General features: G+C 40.9%; 1 protein-coding gene across 14 annotated transcripts in view; it reads right to left on the bottom strand.

Annotated features, from left to right (window-relative positions):
* Positions 1–19,789, bottom strand: part of LOC110977314 (protein unc-13 homolog B-like) — a 134,590-nt gene that overhangs the window by 39,728 nt on the left and 75,073 nt on the right. For 9 of the 14 annotated variants that reach the window (XM_087137461.1, XM_087137462.1, XM_087137464.1 and 6 more), the window contains 4 exons: positions 16,233–16,588; positions 12,459–12,645; positions 11,807–11,883; positions 9,480–9,594 (listed from right to left, as the gene is read on the bottom strand). In XM_087137461.1, the coding sequence (XP_086993587.1) occupies positions 9,480–9,594; positions 11,807–11,883; positions 12,459–12,645; positions 16,233–16,588 (735 nt within the window). Of the gene's footprint in view, positions 1–2,282; positions 2,310–2,861; positions 2,877–8,132; positions 8,194–9,479; positions 9,595–11,806; positions 11,884–12,458; positions 12,646–16,232; positions 16,589–19,789 lie in introns of all 14 variants that reach the window. The other 5 variants (XM_022231301.2, XM_087137469.1, XM_087137466.1 and 2 more) reach the window with 3 other exon arrangements.

Below are 19,789 nucleotides of genomic sequence, written 5' to 3' on the forward strand. Positions count from 1 at the left end.
CATTCCCAGGAATAAAACACACAAACCAAACATTATCAAGAAGAATTAAAAAACAGAAATGAACAGAGAATAAAGTCTTTTATGTGAATTCCACAAATTGACTTGTGGAAAAAGACCAAATGGTTGCTGATGTGGTGACATGTTCAGTGAGTTTGGGGTCACTCCTTGCTAATGTTAAAGCACCTTTTGTCCTTACGTGATGTGAATGTGCAGATATGAAGTGACACATAGATTTAAAAATGCAGATGCAGATACTAGAATTGAAAGTGGAGTTATGATACAAGATGATCTTCCATAGTTTGCAGGGGTGTAATGGGTTCTGACAAGTTAGCGGGAAATTTCATCATATGTCAAATAGCATATACATGTAGGTGTATAAGCCCACTGCACTTGAACTTCAGAAAGTACATGTAGCATGAAACAAGCCATTACTAGAAGACTTGTATCCCTCTGTTTGAGACAACAGCGGTGGAACGATTTTCTAAGGGGGGCCATTTGTGACATCATCAGTCATCAGCAATAAGGACTTGCCAAAAAATCCCCTCCCTCCCACAGCCAGCCGTTTGAAAAAGTACGATTTAAAAAAGAAAAAAGTCACTAAGGAAAATTGGCAGAAACAAATTCTATGAATGTCACACTAAAAGCTGCCAGGGGGCACCGTCTATGCTGAAGCTTTCCAACTGACCTCTCCCCACCCATCCAAGAAAAAGATCCAGCTCGCTGACAACCCAATAACAAAACTGACACTGATGGATAACTTCAATAAAACTAATGGGGCAGATGGAACCGGCCAAGTATGTCAGATGTTCAACAACAAAACACTGGAGTTCAATGCACAACTCATCCATTGTTTGTGCGCCCAACACAGTTTTGGCATGTGGAATAGAATGATTCAATGCTGACAGATCAGTGGAGATGTAATTTCAGCTTTCAATTGAAAAAAAAAATGAAAAAGACAAAGAAGGGAAAAAAATCCTGCAGGTTTTTGCCGATCAATAAATTAGGTGAAAGAATTGGCTCGGGGAAGACTGTCAATTCCCAATTTTTGTGACTGAGTGAAATGACTTTTTTTCTGGCAAATGCACTGCAAAGTGCACCACATAGATAAAGTTCGCAATGCACTTTCTTCACATGGAACCCAGAACATGAAATGAACGGTCTTTCTGTAAATACCAGGAAAACTCCCCCGGGAAGAAAAAAGACAAAAAAGAGCCGGAAGGTTGCTTACAAGATGCAATTATTCGTGGTTTGTTATTTTTCTATCATTGGCTTGGCACTAAATGTGGCTTTCTGAATCGGCCATGCTGTCGGTGTTATTTTTGAATAATGCTGAACTTTTCCAAGGTAACAAGATTGATGTACACGTAATTCCTGCATCTCGGCCTTGCACGGACGTCGGAAATTTTCTTCTGTTACATACATTATGGCTTGTTAATTATGCTGCTGTTAATTAGAACAGCAACTGAGTGACTGAACTAAAGCATTGACATAAAATTTTGGACTGTGAACTTGTCAATTCAAAATAAAAAAACAAAAAACTCCAACCTGGCAAAACAAAATAAAAAAACAACCAAACAGAAGTAAAAAACTTTCTTGAAATCTCACAAGCCTCACAGAAAACAAAATGTTTTTCCACTATTTTGTCCCCAACAGTTAAACAAATTTGAAGTTACATATTCTACTTGAGGGCAATAAACAACACAAACAAAACATTCTGTACATGTACTTGTGTACATAAATACAGTCACTAAATTTCTAGTTCAAAATAAATTTGAAAGGGAACAATTCTCAGTGAAACTGCAAAAGGGTAGGCACGTAATTATTACCATATAAAGGGAAACCTCTGAGGACCACTCATTTACTTCAAATAAAAACCAAATACTTAATATACAAAAACACAAAATCTACACATTGTCTACATCATTTCAACCCTCCATTTCTTATAATATTCCCAGGATTATTCTCTTATGAAAAGAGCCCTTTTTGGAGACCCCAATATTAAATTTTAAAATATGTTTAAATAAAAAAAATTCAAATCTATACAATGGCACAGCAAATACAATGCAGCAACTATCAAATATGCAGATTTTATTAATATAAGTGGGCTTATCATGTGCCTCATGAATATGCATTCACCATCGAGTTGAACATTCAACAGTTGGATTGGACTTTTCAGATCATCCACCCCATGCCTGTTCTTCATTCACATGCCCCACCCCCTACACATGCCATGTCATGGGCCAAAGGTCAAATGCAGGTTATACCACAGAGTGCTTCCTTACCCAACAAAAGCTTTTGACTCCAATCTCCTGAGGAGGTGAGCATGACAAAACAGTGTGACAGATAGGAGAGAGAGAGAGAGACAGATAGGTGTCAAGACAGGAACCAAGACTGAAATAGTGTACTAGCAGATTATAATAAAGCCGCTCCCAAGCCTTACAGATGCATTGTGTTCCTGTAACCAAAAGGCAAAGACTAATTTATTCATTTCTTCCTCTTTTTTCAACTGCAAAAATTAACCTAGCACAGAAGTTGACAGGCCCAGCAAAACTTAACACTTGAATGCTCAACACCAAGGCCCCAAGTGAAAGCCATGTACAGTACACATGTACCATATGGGACAGGAAATACATGGCAAGGTATTCTCAGTCCTTGCCAAGGATGCACAGGTGTAAAATAATTGGAAGTGATCTAACCCGGCCCCTTTTGTGCCCCAGCATGCCGTAATTGAACCTTTTCAGGACCCTCATGTGCTCCAAAGCCCAGAGTTCTAATCGCACAATTTGGACACCCCAGAATTCATGACTGTGCAAATTTTGACCCTGTGAAAAGTGTATTTCAAAATCTGACGCAGTCATTACCAATCTTCGCCACAGCTTTGTAATGGAAAGCGAATGTTTTGAAGAAGCAGAAGAAAATGAGGCAAAAGTTAAAATACAAATGGAACATTCAGTAACATATGTACATATAAGGTTTCGCATAACACCCCAGGAGTGAGAGAGTCAGTAAAAGATTTGACAATGCAAGTTGTTCACAATTCAAACATGTACATTACATTTGCTCAATTTGTTCAATTTGTTCAATTGAAAGAAGATATGCGTTCTCAATGATTTTAGAATAACCAACTACAATGCACAAAAATGCTGCTTATTTCATGCAAAACAAACCAGAAAAAGAACAGTTTCACCATCAAAGAGGACTATCTAGTGACAAAACAGTTGGAATTATTCAAATTAATCACAGCAAAGGACATATGCAAATAGAAGCAGTTTCTACATGCTCACATAACCTTTCCACCAACTGGTACTAACTAATGTGTAAAATATACAAAATGTTACTGCACAACTTAATTACAGAACTGCACAACAAATTCTTACGTTACATGCTGAGCTACACAGCGGCAGAACAATATATTCAAAGTGGGAGGGGCTAGTTGAGAGACCATCAGGCATCAGCCACTAGACTGCCCTATTTGACCCCATTCCACGATAGGACCTGCCAACAGTGGAACAGAGGCACATGCCCCCAATTGGAAAATTTGAGGGGAGCCACTGCCCCCCCCGCCACAACTTCATGCTCATATAACTAAATTACCATGGGTGAAACAACTTTAACACTGACATGACTAAGAGCATCATCAACAGAAATGTATTAAAGTAAGAATGCAATACGGGCAATTCACAATGGTGCACAGGTAGTTTGCAACGTGCTGGCCAATCACAACGCGCAAAATTTGTCAACCCTTTCCAAACGGGCACTGGGTCAACAAATTTCACGCATTGTGATTTGCCAACGTGTCGCAAACTCTTGGAGGTGCACTATTGTGAAACGCCCGTATTAATGCAAGAAATTAATGGTCCAACTGAAAGAGACCCCCAAACTCAAATCAAATAGACCTCAATACCCAAAACAAAACCACTGCCGACAAAGGTGAGAGTTTGTGAATCTGGTGAAATGTGCTTGTCATTACTATATGCACTGCACGTAACATGTAGATTTCCCACAAGTGTGTGTGGAACTCTCAAATATAGCATATCTGCATCCCGCATACCCCACATCCTTTAATCTCATTTGCATGTGAAAGACAGACACACAGCATTATTCCGTGTTCCTCGCAATCCGTTAGGAAAAACTATTTGCAAGCAAACGTGACGCATACTGTGTTTTTTAATTCAGTGGACCGTGGAGTTCTGAACTGTTCCACATGAGGACGTCAGAATAGGACAACGAGCAGAGCGCCAGATGGGCCCCTGCTACAGGGGTACATTTTGTATGGTCAGTTGCCACAGATCAACCAATAAGGATGAAAACTTCAAGTTTGATTTTCATTAGCAAGGAAAGGGCAGTGCTACAAAAGCTGGGCAGAGAAATATGCTGTGCTACAGACTAGCAATACCACTCTAGCAGATGCTAAATTGGATCTTTTGGCTACCCTCCATGATTTTTCCAGGCAGGAAGTCTGTTTTCAGGGAAATACGTTCGTGATGCTAGACAACCATGGATTTGCCACTAATTTTTAATGGCAGATTTGTCAACTGAATTATGAAAGCATTATTTGATGGCTGGACGTACATAGACTTGATCTCTGTACTGTATATATGTCTTTAATGACTGGCCTTGTTTATGCTTTGATTGGCTTAGTGACAATTACAATGTACTCAAATATCACACCTCGGTGATAAAGCCTATTCAAGTTTTCAACACATGGCCTGGTGCACTACTGATTAAAGTCAGATAACAACTTTGGGGCCCTGGTTGGTTTCATAGGTGCAACATTACGGGATTGACAAACAAAAATGCTTGCAGAAAAACCATTTTAATATCACTTCTTCGCACTGTACATGTGATTTTAATTTGATTCGAACATGTTTCAGGGAACCAATTTTATTTAATTAACATGTTAATTTTTTGAACTTCCCAATAAGTTTTTCTACAATTTTTTCTTTTGTTACTATTATGGTTATATCCCACCTCTGAAGGCAATACGGGTGATTCACAATAGTGCGCTTCCGAGAGTTTGCAACAGATTGGCCCATCACAACACGTGAAATCTGTGGACCAATTCCAAAGGTGCACTGGGTCGACAGATTTTGACACACCTTGACTGGCCCAAGCGTTGCAAGCTCTTGGAGGCGCGGCGCACTAATGTGAATCGCCTGTATTACAGTTGCTCTGAACGGGAAAAATAGGATGCTACATGTTATCCACTTCCCCTCATGGGTTCAAATTATCGTGAGCTTAAATAAACTTTGAAAAAGTCTGTGGCTTTGTTGTTTCAGACAACAAATGGCAGATTATCCAAGCAATAGATGATGGGAATATGCAGTGGGATGTGGCCACAGAAGACGCTAATTCAAGCACGATAGCAAGGGCCAGAGTTTAACACATGAAGTAAGATATGAGATGGAAAGACACCCCCCCCCACTTTTTGTTGGTCATTGTTTCACTTGAATCTCGGGAATTCTTTTCAGATATCTAGGGCAAATGTGTTAAGGTGACGATAGTCTAGAGTGTGCACAGGGATGGGATATGTGCATGTAAGTGGGGGTACCCCTGTCTCATTTCTTGCTGGGTATATCTTGGTTTGGATTCCACATTGTAAAATGCTATGTGTACTCCACGCCAAACGACAGCAACCTGCGTACCTATAAATGCAGATGGCATTAACACAAATTACAAGGTTTAAAAATGTTCTGAAAGTGCATTAATCGCACTCTAATTCTGGTTGGACCTACGTAATGGGTGTCCAGTCTGTCTGGTTACTGGCATGGTGTAGCTGATGTTGACCGATCAGTTTCTGACCATTATGTAAAGTGTTTCATAAACGCTGGATTTAAATTGGGGAAATCTCTCCATCATCATACAAGCATCTTCACAGACATCTCTGCTTGTCGGATATGTTTGTCATGTGTCACTGAATTTCATGGCTTACAGGAATATGATATGTGACCTTTGATACATGCCATGAACAAATCTTGTGATCAAAGACTGCTAAATTAACCAATTTTGGGGGCGTAAACTTTAGATCGGGGGGAGCATTCATGTAGCCCTACAGTTTTTTAAGAAAACATTTATGTTCATAAACCTGGTTCCCAAAATGACCAAATCTATTTAAGTAATATCAACGCGTCAGCATGGTGATGGTAACTGTCTGGTGTAAGGTCTCATAACCCCATCATGTATTTTTTTTAAGCGACAGATGGTCCATGTACAACTCAACCAGCAGATGGTGTGGTCTGCAGCGATGATGCTCATATTGGAAACTGTTCGGGCATGACCAGAGGTCCATAGTTATACTGTCTTCTTGCCATGCTACCTGCAGAGGCATGCATGAAGCGAGCCCCGTAGTTTAACACTGACAAACTGTTCTACTGCAATGCCAAGGCCAAAAAATTGACATCCTTCGGTGATAACAACTAATAACAATGTATAATACCGAGGAAAAAAAAGACATCTGATCCAAAACTACTGCAGGTACGTGTACATGTAAGGCTTGAAACTTGTTTCTCTGTGCACCTTTTGATTCTGTGACGGTTAGAGGAAATGTTGTATGCAAGCTGCAGGCATACTAACAGCAAGAAAGGGGAAAAACTGTTAACTTGTTACACACCAACTCCTTCAATGAGGCATTCGATACTACAAATGCCTCCTGTGATTTCATCCCTTTTACTTTTATTACACTGTGCCACATTGTAATTCAGTACAAATTAATTTTGTAGCGACAACAAACCTATAATTTCCAGCTAGCCTTTCAACTGATATCTTGGAGTATATCTACCCGTACCTTCAGGGTTCTTTCCCAATGGTTCTTTTACCTTTGAAATTATACCCAAGGTTGATCTGTGCAGTTTCATTGCTACTCATTTCTCCGGCCCCAACCTTGGATGTAATTGCTGTTATAGGCAACACTGATGCAGTATCATATGTTGTCACACTGTCCCCATGTAAAAACAGTGTCCTTCGAGAGGTCTATCTGCATGAATGATGCAGTTTCCGCAATTTGAAATTGCCTTGGGGAAGACATTACCTAGCCACTGGTTTTCAAATTCAGCCCTCTAAAATGTGTCGAGTGGTTGTCACTCTTCCATCAGCACACTCTCCCGCATGTGGTTTCAACCTCAGAAGCAGAAGGACACAATGGGGTCCTGGTGTCCCTGAGCAAAATGAACGACCACAATTCTTCCCATCTTCCCATCCATCAACAGTTAATTTTGGTTTCAGTGGGGATAGGGGAGTAACAACTGCCCCAACTTTAATGATGAGAGACCCACCACCATTTTACCAAATTTGATCAATCAAAGAAAGGACTGCATGCGTAAGTTACTTTGTGCAAAGACAAAATCCTTAAGGTGGAAGAGAGAGTGCAATTCAAATCTTAGTGCAAGAACAGGTTAAAGTAATGACAGAAAACTTAATTTTTTCCAGTGCCTGGTAACACCAAATTCAAGGGTAAGTGTAACTCCTCCAAGTACAACAATTTTAAAAGGCACAGGCTACAGCCCCCCCCCGTGGCCAGTTTTACACATTTTCAAATGGAACATACTGGTGTGTGATTTGCATCCCACATGTGTATGTGTGCCCTCAAACAGCCACACAGTCTAATGATTGTTATCAAAGCAAGACCCTCTAGATTTCAGCACACAGCCCAGATTACAACTTGCATGAAGAAGGTACAGATGCATGTATACAGGTACGTGTAGGTACAGCATTTCCTGCACCAGCTTCATATAGCTATTTCACGGCACTGCTAACAAATTTCAAATTGATTTTTAAAATCTATTTCTGGATGCAAGTGAAAACCCTTTATTCTGTACTGCAACAAAAATGGTTCATACATGTACACATGTTCAATATGAGAACTGAGCGCACGAAGAAATAAAAATGCAAACAACAAAATGAATAATCAAGGGCAATTTCATAAAAGTGCATTGTGTGAGGATGAAGATGAAAATTAAAGTATGGTACATGTATGGCACGGGCATGCATTCAACAACTGTAAGATTTACAGCTTCATGTGTACAAGGCGCATCTCAGCACTACTGAACAAATCATGCTCTGCTGTATACAACAGTCAACCAAAACCTGTACAAAAACATCTAACCACAAGTACTGTCTACAAAATAAGATCTCACCAGAGGGATTGACTTTCGCCGCGGCAGAATCTCCGGCATGGAGTTTATGTCAAGGTAAAGACTGAAGGGTGGGAGAAGTAACAGATCGACAGGGGTAGACAGCAGGGGAAGGACAGAAACAAGGAGGGAAGACAACAAATAACAGGGCAGGCGAGAGGAAATTAGGTGACGAAAATAAGTCAGTGTAAAAAAGCAGAACAAGGACATGAGAACAGGGAAAAAAATTGATGCAGTCGTAGAGATTTGCCGGGGTAAAGCGAACGGAGATGAAGACAAGTAAGGAATGTGACAGGAAGAAAGGGTACGTAGTAAAACAAGGGGATGGAGACACACAAGGAAAGCATCAAGTAATGAAGGCAGGTGATAAGGAACAACACAAGGATAAATAATAGTGGCAGAAGCAGGATGAAGAGGTAGGACAGAGACAAAGTGATGACAGATGCAGAGTGTTCAATCAAAGGAAAGAATGGAGGGGTGGAAATAGAAGGAAACGGTGTGATGCATAGTCAGGAAAGTGAGAGGAAGACAAGGAAAGAAGGAGAGATCAGACCATTCTGTTAATACATGTAGTTTTACAATATGTGTCATTTCCTGATTGTAATGACGACTCCGGCTGATGCAGGGTATATTAAAGAGATACACTGTATGCTTGGAAGATGATGAGTTTCACTTTTTGGGGGCAGTGTATTTTGGTCCAGCCGATGGAGGTTTTTTCAATTGCCACTCTTTTTCGGAACTTACAAAGATTTCGAGCGGCAGGTTTATTTGTTTTTGCCGATTTCAAAGCCACTTTCTATTGCCACACTTGGCAGAAATTCTGTAAGATTTTCCTGGCACACTTGCAACATTTTATACAAATGCTAGAAGCCATTACTAACGGGGTTGGGCTCCAGAAAATGGGTTTCATCAAATCAAGATTTCTGGGGCGGTGTGTTAGATTTATGGGAAAAACTAGCAAAATATAAATAAGAGATGAGACTCTCATATCCCGATGATCTGAAGACAATGCTCATCGGAACAGATATGAGGAATCTTCAGAGACAAAACTGGTTGAATGTTGGCTATGTCAAAATGACATTAGTGGGCTAATGAGTGCTTTTTCAAGAACCTGAAACACATGGAGAAAGCATGCACATGTAAGTGATACCTGCTAGCCATCATCTTGGCCTCCAAATACACAGTTGCCTTCTTTATGAACGAATAATGTCAGGTTGTTAATTAAAAGTGTGGCCGTTGGGAAATGAAACAGCATACACTGTACAGTATCTACTTCTCTAAATGAACTTCCTGTGGGATAGTGATGAGATGTTTCAGCAGATGTGAAATATTTTAGACAGCTGGCTTTACCATCAGGACTGAAATCCTCCCTCTCTTGAGTGTTGATACTGAGGGACCTATGCTAAAAGGCATGACTCCCATTGTATCCACCTCCTCACCACCTAGAACCCGACTACTGTTGAATCTGTGCAGTTTTGCATGGGGAGTTACAAATTCAACAGTGTCAATGGGCACAATTCAAATATTGATATATTTTGTATCTACGTGCATACATATGCTTAGGGTAAATTCAACATATCATAGCTAACAAGAATTTTTCAAACTTTGCCATGCTCGCTTCCCAGTAAGAGTAAGGTGAGATGAAAGACTGTTACATCATTGTTTTTATCCCTTTGGATTTCTAAATGAATCTTTCATCACAGTTTTTAGTGTTTCCTTGTAAAAAAGGATAAAAATGGAGAGGCTTTGTTTCCTAGAAACCAAAAGTAAAAAACCAGTTTGGTCATTTTCCAAAATGTAGAACTTCTTGTAATGATTGGGAGACAAACCGCATACACTTTAGAAATAATTTTCAAAACTTACAAATCAATTGATTCATATATGATATCCACCTCACACTACATGTACATAGGAATATCACCAAATTATAAAGACTTTGGCTTGAGTTCATAATATCTTTCACTTTGTTTGAGATGTGCTACGAGCCTCGAGCTTGACCAAGAGAGGGTGCAATTTTCTTGGTGGCTGAGCCTTTAGTTGGAATTGAACTTTGCTGATCCACAAACGACTAAGAGATGCATGCATTATGGTCGCATCACTACTAACAAAATGAACACTCCTGACCAACACAGCTCTTTTCAACTGATAAAGGGGTGCTTCTGCTCGAGACAGATACAAAGTGAAAACTTTTTACAATACCGGGTAGCTAACCCTTATTTCTTCAAGGCTAATCAAGTTATACACATCAGCTTCAGAGTGAAGTGGTCGGCTGGAACCACAGTTAGAGTTAGAACTAATGCAAGGCCAACAGGTAAACGATGACTGGGGCTAAGTCATGAGGTATCGACAATGAATCAATCCTGCCCGCTGAAATTATGAGTTGTTACAATTTCAAAGAAGGCGATCAAGCGCTGGAATTTCGGCAAGGCCACTGTCGTAAATTAGGGTCGTCAAATAGCATTTAGGTATCAGTGGTTGTTCGACTGCCCTCGTCTTACCCACTAATCAGAGTGCACGTCATGAATCATTTCAGATTTCTAGCGCAGAGAGTACCCATGCGTGACCAGCCCAAGTTGGTTTGGTAAGACTAAAACTGGGGAGAATTTCTGGACTGCGCATTGCAGACATTTTCCTTTCCCGAACAAACTTGTGTACATGTCACAATACAAGTATGCAACAGGGATTGTGACAATTGTTTTGTTTTTTTTTTCTGACAGTTCTCCATGATTAAGCATGCTGAATTGAATTAACAACTATCTGAAAAACTTCTGATTTTCCACACTGGGGCCCTTTTGGCCTCATTATGGCCTTGTGAAATTTACACAGCGAGAGTTTTGTCAACAGATGATGAGACCCATGTTTACAAAAATGTCTTGGTGAGGTCATGTGGCACTGATTTGCACCAGGCAAATGGAAACCACTCCATTCAATGCTGCATCACAGGAGTTATCGCAACCTACTCATACTCTCTTGATGCAGCACAAGACTGTGTATAATGAGAAACAAGTGTGAGGAATGGGTGTTCTGTCGAGTGTAATGCATGTGTACATGTACACTCAAAGGGAAAGAGGAGGCCACTGATATGCATGTGTATCTGCTTAAACAACTTCAGCCACAGGCTTGGAGAAAAATGGGCTGGTTAAAAAAAATGGTTGAACAGGCTGGATTTGTACTGCAAAGTACTTCAGATGTCTCGTTTACAAAAGTGAAGCTAATCATTTCGATGTTCCAGCTGTCCAACCCCATTGTAGGCAAATGGTGAGTATTTACAAATTTCAGCGATAATACCGAGCAACTGCATACAAATGTATACCTGGTAGAAAGGGCAAGATCTACCAACACAGATCAGGAGTGACATTTGGTCAGTGACCTTGGCCCAATTTCAGAGAGCTACTGAAGCAGAAAAGGTTGCTTAGCCACTTGGTGTGCTTAACCCAACATGTACATGTAACTTAGCAAGGGGCTGGTCACGGGCAATGTGTACAAAATGGCATTTTAGGCTGGTAATTTGTTGCTGCTAAGCAGACGTTTTTTGTGCTTAATAAATTTCTGTGTCCATGAAATTGGGCTGAGATGAGGACACCGTAATTCCATCCAGAGAACAACAGTCTTCTGCATACTAAGTATGTCTCTTATAGACTTTGATCATGAAATAACAATGTGCAATGGCCACTCACCCTCCATTGGCTATGCTGCTCCACAGACCTCGCCCTGAGAGGTCATTCGCACTCTCTTCCAAATAAGCTGAGCGCTCCTAGGGAAAAGAGTGAAACAAAAAGGAAAGAAAATTCTGACAATCAAACCCTACTTGTGGATAGATTTTTCTTTCACCCTTGTCAGACTCAAAGACAGAAGGTCAGAAAGGAAGTGGGGAAGAATACGACCAGCATTCAGCAGAATGTGCACAAAATTAACAGCAAGCACAGCCATGACTGTTGTGATACTGAAAAGTAGGAGCCATCATAAAAGCCATCACTGTCCTCATCCAAGAAATTTAATATTATTAAAACGAGGTGCAGCTGAGCAACTTTTCATGAAATCAAACGTAAGTATATTGCGCAGCTACGGCATGAATTTGTGGCACAAGGCCTACACATGGTTCAAAGTTATGCCACGTTTCAGCTGCATACTTGTAACTACATAACTTTTCGGCACGTAAAATCAAAAGCCATTTTTCCAACAGGTAAGCCAAGTCCAAGGGTGGATCCAAGAACCAATTTTTTTGGGGGTAGAGAAGTGACATTGTTTTGATAGGCCAAGCATTTTAGAGACGTTTTACACAGAGTTATGCCAAGCTGTGTTTGCCAGAGGACGGAGATCAGCTCCTACCTCTTCCATCTGTTGGCGCACCCTGTGGAAGGCACTAAGCCAACGCGCCTTGGCCGGCGTGATGTGGCTCTCGTAGTCTGCCTCCCCGCCGGCCTCCTCACGACGGGGCACCACGTCCAGGCTGGGGTCGTCCTCGTGCAGGTTGTCCCGGCTCATTCGTGGGGATGACATCTGGCTGCTGACTAAGCTGTGTAAGGCCCCGGCGGCAGAGAAGGGAAAAAAAAAACCAGAGAGAGAGGAGAGATAAACATGGGACTAATCAAATCACAGCAATCTTACTCTCCAAGACAGTGATGTTGTTGTTATCAGTAGGCCAACAAGAAAACAGCTGTGTTTCGAGTTACCAACTCCAAAATGGTAAATTACAACAAATCTACATGGTATGTTTTGACATTAAAATATGATGAAAATAAAAAGCACTGATACTGACTACTTTCCCTAATTGTATGTACACACTGTACATTTACCACAATATCCCTAATGACTTCTAAATTTTCAATCCATTTGAAATGTGATGCTGATCTGTAGTTTAATATTTTAAAGTCACTTAACTAATAAAAACGCACAGGTACACAAACAGAAAAAGAACACAAACCATTTTATTGGGCAAAAAATGACTACAAAAAAAACAGGCCAACAACTGTGTCCCTTACAGACATTTGTAACTGATATAGAAGGGTGATATAAGGTGCAATGGACCAATATTTATTTCAGCCATTTATTTTTGGCATTTATTATTAGAAGCAACAAATTTGCTCAGAAAGACAGGCTTGTAACATCTAACCTCTTGACATGTTAACTCTGTCGAGTGTGCATATGTAGTTTGAGCAAATGTACATCTTTGTAGTCTTGTGTCCACTTGATATACATGTAATTGTCATATCAACAGCATTTGGACGTACCATACAAGATGTGCCGGTAATGCTCATTCAGCTGGTTATAACAATGTGGTATCTAGGTCACATGACCTGGGTACCATGTACTTCTGCTTATAACAGTACATGTAATCTTGTGTCATTCATGAACTCCCCCGATCGCACGTCAGAGTGCACTGGGGCAGTATTCACAGGAAATTTCCGAAAATGTGTGACTTGACTGATCACTGCATATATGCATGTGGCCTTCTTCCGTTTTTTCTTCCAGATGACAGCTTATGCCACATGTACCGGTAATAATTTCAAAGGGAGTCCAGAGCAATGATTACTTAAGAACAATATAACTACCAGTATCTTTAAACTAGGTAAATTTGATCACTTGATTTTTGGAAAGCTGCATATGGTCCACTCTACTTTTAAAAGGGATAGGAACTGGTGTATTTGTACAACAACAAGTCACTATCACTGCATACAATAATACATATTGTTTTAGATACATGTACATGTACCTGTCTAGTGTGGTACATGTACACGACCAGAACACCAGTGTTTACATGTACCTACATGAAGTTTACATTTATCTGATTCTTATCCATGGCAACTGCCGATATGGTAGGGAGCTAGGCCTTCTGATTGGTCTGTTACCATGGCGATTGATTTCAGCTTTTTCTGCCAGTACATGTATCTAAAAAAAAAATTGGTTGTGTCTGACAAGCACAAGACATGTTTTAAACAAGATACAGATGCACAGTACTATGTACACTGTGCATGTACATATATGCAAAATCGTTATGTGCCGTTCGGCGTAAAACTGCAGGTACACGTATATGTACACTTAAGATTTATGTACCGGAAGAAGTGTTAAGGGTGTTGTACATGTACATTGCTCAAAATGTATAATGTTGCTTATCGTGTTTTGTATTCTTATTTTTTATTATACCTGTACATGTACATGAACCGTATGTTAATTTGTTCATTTTTTATCCTTCAATTAACCCAAGCAGTCCCAACTCCTCCAATTTCAATATGATTTCTACGTACACCCTAAGTAAGGGGTTAGGGTAAATAATTAATGGATGTCCATGGCCAATGTTACATCTTAGGGATTTTTTCAAGTGGCTCTACTACCAAGCACTATCAACAACCATCTGACCATAGCAAGTATATGTACATGTAATACACAATACAGCTACATGTACTGTACATGTACACATATTTTAACATTATACATAAACCGGTACATGTACATGCGTGTACGTACTGGTACATGTACATGAGCACTTTTGAAATGGGGAAGCATTTTCTCTTTCATTTGAAAAGCACATGGTGCACGACATCATTGAGGTTCGACAGTGTTATATTTCTGGTTAGGAACAGGCCATCAAATTACGACATGACAATATATAGCCCTAGCACCAGACTTTTAAAGACAACAGATTTCACATTGTGCATAGAAAACATTCAAGACCTCTGCACTATAAAACCGTCAAAGAGCTCTGAGTTTATTTTGGACCATCCGCTCCAGAGAGAGGACTTCACCTCCAAGAACGTAGCTGTCACATTTTTAAACCTAGCATGTAGTTAAAGATGCATATTGCAGAAATGATATGAAGTTTCAATTCAATAAGACATGAGGTTTTGATGTTACAGTCATTTGGTTCATGACCTCAAATGTGTTGGTCACATGCATTGAGCAAGCAATGCAGAAAGCAGGAATTCTGGCTGACGTCTCTTAGAGAAAAATGCAATGCGCTAGAATGGCATTTCCGATCTTCACAAACACGGTGTCAAAATGACTGCAAGATGTTACTGATGAAAGTCCTTAAGGGTTCGCGCATAAAAATAATGCATTGTGGCAATACTGGAGAAAATGTTGGGAGTTGGGGCCTGGCTAACTATGGAATACCTCGAAGTTTGTACATCTGTGCACGTACATGTACATTACACATCGGCACAGAGGACAAAACACAAAGGCAACAAGGGATGTTTCCCTGTCCTCGGTGGTCAGTCTATTCTCCTCAGAGGTACATCAAAGTGCCTGTGCATAGATAAGACTTGAAGCTCCTGAGGACGGCCAGAGCACCCTGGTTGAAACGTCAAGTTCACACTCAACAGTTCTTATCACAACCATATACATGTACCTCTTCCAAAAGACATCTATCCACATGGGGTTACTGCAAGCCCTCTCTTCTGTCTGTGCTTAGTCTATGGAAGGCCGTTACACGTACACATATATTGTAGGACCAATGGGAAACAAAGTCTCTCCTATGGAGGTGGTGTGGTAATTTTAACATGACTGGTTTTACCGTACATGTGAACGTACACTGCTCCTCAACAGAGATGACATGGTTTTGCACGTCACCAGTAACATTCAAACCAAAGTCATCTTCACAGTTCCTAACTGAAATAAAAAATCTCACAAGTTTGGCAAAGAAAGCCACCACTGGCCATTCGGAGCATGGCAGATGCAATAGAAGGATGTTAGTTGAAGTGGATGAATTTGGAGTAAACACAAAAGATTTCACCCAAACCCAATAATGCCCTCCTATTGTGCCCACCATGCTTCAAATAGGCTGATTCAACAGCAAGTGATTGCTGTGGCTTGTGATCTTATTGCAGTGTTGATGCCTGACCATGGCTCAATAATCAATGTGTCTGGTGGCTAACTGCCATTCTACCGTAAACTGCCAAACATGTTGATCTTTTTTGTTCTCTTTTTCCTTGCAACTCTGACCAAATTCAATAGCTTTTGCCTATATACCGGTAGAAGCTTTATGACAGATTAAAAGCTGTTGATGACTGATGGCACTTTTTAGCCTCATTTCAGCCCCATGGTTACTGTGCACGTCAGCATCAAAACAGCATCGTTAAACCTGGGATGATGTTAGAAGATGCTTACCTTTCTGTTCCTAATGAGGGCCTACTCCCGTGTCCGCTTAAACTGTCCTGAGCATACATATATTCCGGGTGGGGTCCACGCTGTCCAACTCCGCTACTGGTTAGCGACTCGCCGTCGCTCTGGGCCATATCAAAACTCTCCCCCTGCTCAAACTCGTCCCGACTGTACTCGTCAAAGCTGTGCTCTCGATAGTGGGGGTCGTACTCGTCCGAGTAATAATCATCCGGGTACGGGGCACGCCCGTCCTCAAGTCCTGGTTCTGAGTAACTCCCTTGGTCGTCCTCTACATAATCGCCCAGATCCTCCTCAGCGTAACGGACGTGATCATCTTCGGAGTATTCCTCCCCATAGTAAGCCTGCAAAACCAAACACGGCAGGATGCATCATAAGACAGTCCATACTACGGAAAAGAACCACCAACGCCTTAGTTTTATTTAATAATCCCACTTAAAGCAAGAAGTTTTTCCTAAACAACTTTAAACCGTCTCTAAAAAAAGTCTCTACCATTAACCTTTGGATCGGAGATATTATTGCTCGCAGAACCTTTATCCTTGAATTCTCTGAAAACCCCAAATTTGTAGCAAATACATCACAACACATTATTTTGACCACACTTTTCAAGGAGTGCCAAGCCCCTGTGTAATATTGGCTGGGCTCTACCTTCCTCAGTCAGGCAAACTCCTCCAAAAACCTCACTGGTGATTCTGAACAACTGTGAAGTGTTTTGGGACCAAACCTCCTACCCAGGTACCGGTAGCAGCACCATTAAGTTCAGTCCAATGCATCCTCTTAACTTCAACTTAAAACATCAGGGCTGTAAAACACACATACGATGTACATGTACATGTATGCACATGTGCCTATTAGTGTACATGTACGTGCTAAGAATGCAGGCAAAGTTGTTTAAACTTGCGTGCAGGGCCAATGGCCTGTTACAACCAACAAGTGTGTTGCATCTGCAGTATCCATGTCACGACTACCAGTAATAGATTAACAGAAACTGTGACACAGTACTTAACTTGGACGTTACTTATGAACCCTGTTAACTGCAGATGCAAAGCTCTCTGTAATTACCGGTAGTACCATAACGAAAAGAAAAAAGAAACCTTTTCAGGCAGAACTGAAAAGCAGCTGCTGTATGATTTGGCATCAGCTGATGATCATCGCCACTGTAGAATTTGCAAATTTTTTTCCCCAATTAAAAGAGTATGTATTTACAGGAAAAAAATCCCTGTTCGTGTGAAATCAGAGAGGATTACCCTCCTTCAAATGCCATATATGTACCGGCATGATACACAAGAACCGGCCACATACATTGTACATAGTAGCCTCCTTGAGCTGACATATGTATATGTACCGTACCAATAGGTGTGGTGCAAACCCAAGGACAAACTTCCACCAATAGAAGGGTGCAAGCTACCATACAAGAACAATGTAAGCATACCCATGTCTGGCAGATTTCTATCGCACATGAACATGTGCTCCAAATCTTTGTCACTACAACTGACTATCAACCCCACCTGTTTTTTTTTTCTTCATATACATGTACATGTACGTGCAAATGCTTCTCATAATTTACATGTATTTCGAGGAAAGGAAAGGGCATTCATAAAATTTAATTGTCTTTTACACCAATACATGTACATGTACTGTACCTACCAGTACAGTGTACATGTACGTTCATGCATGTGCAATATTTGCTTACAGACTGCCAAAAGGACCTTTTATAACTAACACCTAAACAAAGCCTGTTGAAGTCTAAAAGGCAGAAGCTAAATACATACATGTATGTATGCAATAGATGTCAGGGTAATCTGGATAAAGATCAGTTGCTGGCACCTTCCTATATACATGTACCAGTTCAGACCAATCCCAAAGCTTGGCGTCCATGTACATGAGTTTCCACATTGGTGAATTAAGAGTCACAGTGTGGTTTGTCAGGCCCTCCACTTTTGGTTTTACGACACAAAATGGGGGGGTTTGGAAACACTCCCTGGCAACCCCACTGAATACATTGTACACATGAACACATGTTGACAATTTGTAAATCATTCATGTACTTTGTGTGAATATTCTTTTGTGCTTATCTACAAATACAGTAAGTCAAGTAGATAGGTTTGCGTCGCACCATGGATATATCTCGTTTTGAGCATATGGAGTTCTGAAAAGAACCGGTGGTACTCAACGTTTCAGAGAGTAAAGGTATGATCTGTCCGTCGTCAGGAGACCACAGAGGGTCCAATGATGAGGCAGCTTATATGGTGTGTAGAGGGCAGTGAGGTGTGGAGAGGATGCTAACTCAGGATCCCAACTGGGTAATGGAACTATGGGCCCTAACCAGTTGGCTTTGGATATAGGAGACTCTTTAGCCAGGGGGTGTATCTTGGGTATTGAGTCTTGACTTGGGTGGGCTTGTGTCCATTCTGCTGTAGTGCCGTGGAGATGTGATGGAGTTCTTGAATGAGGTGCTCCTTGTCCCATACACTGTATGCCCTGCGTACAAGGGCCCGGTTGACTGAAGACTTGATCTTGGGGTGATGGAAGGTGAGACTGCCATCCTGCTTTCTGGATCAGGAGTTAGCATCCACTCCACACCTCACAGCTCTCTACACACCATATAAGCTGCTTCATCATTTGACCCTATGCAGTTTCCTGACAACGGACAGATCATATACTGGCCGAAACGTTGAGTACTACCGGTTATTTTCAGAACCCCACATGCTAAAAAAGAGATATATCCATGGTGCGACTGCAAACCACTCTACTTTTAATTGCTACCTCCATCATGAAAAGCTTCAAATCTCACCTACAAATACAGTAGTTATGAATTCTTTTCACCCAGCGAACACTCTTTTAAGCTTGTCTCTTTGTCAATGGTTCATTTCACTCTACCTCTTAAATTTGCCACCGATAAGCCCATCCCCAGAACAATCTTAAACCTGTTTTTGCAAAATTTAAGGTGTAACCAACTTGACTGTGCGTGTATGTATCCACATACATCCACGCTTGTATCAAGTACCTTCCAGTTTTATTTCACTCTAAAATGACAACGTCCGTCCAACTATATTAACTTTAGAAGCATTTGAGGCATCATGGTACATGTACATGTACTTGACCAGATCTCACACCTCTCTGACAGACTGGTACAGTGTATATCTATGTATTTTGTTACAACCACACACTGTGCATCATTTGCTACATGTGATATTTTCAGTGCCTTCCTAGAAAATTCTTCACTTACTGTATCCCTGATCCTCCAAGCGACCAGAGTGATGGCTAAATGTTATTAGAGTAGCATGTTACATGTAAGTTTCACTCAACATTTACGGCATGATGTACGGATTCCTATCCTTAGTCCAAATTTAATGAAGGTGCGTGTAATGTAGCTGTGTATGTACAACGTACGCTTCGGCAAGTTCACAAACCGGAGAAAAATCCATCCATCAAACCCGTGCATGGATCAACTCAGTGCACAAGCACATACAGTCTGTGCCTTGACCTCAGACGTGCTATCTATCCTCCTCTAACTGGTCTTGGGGAACCAGGAAACCACTCAC

Source organism: Acanthaster planci, linkage group LG05 (assembly GCF_054643075.1).
Source record: "Acanthaster planci isolate LZ-2023a linkage group LG05, COTS_SCS, whole genome shotgun sequence".
Taxonomy (NCBI): Eukaryota; Metazoa; Echinodermata; class Asteroidea; order Valvatida; family Acanthasteridae; genus Acanthaster; species Acanthaster planci.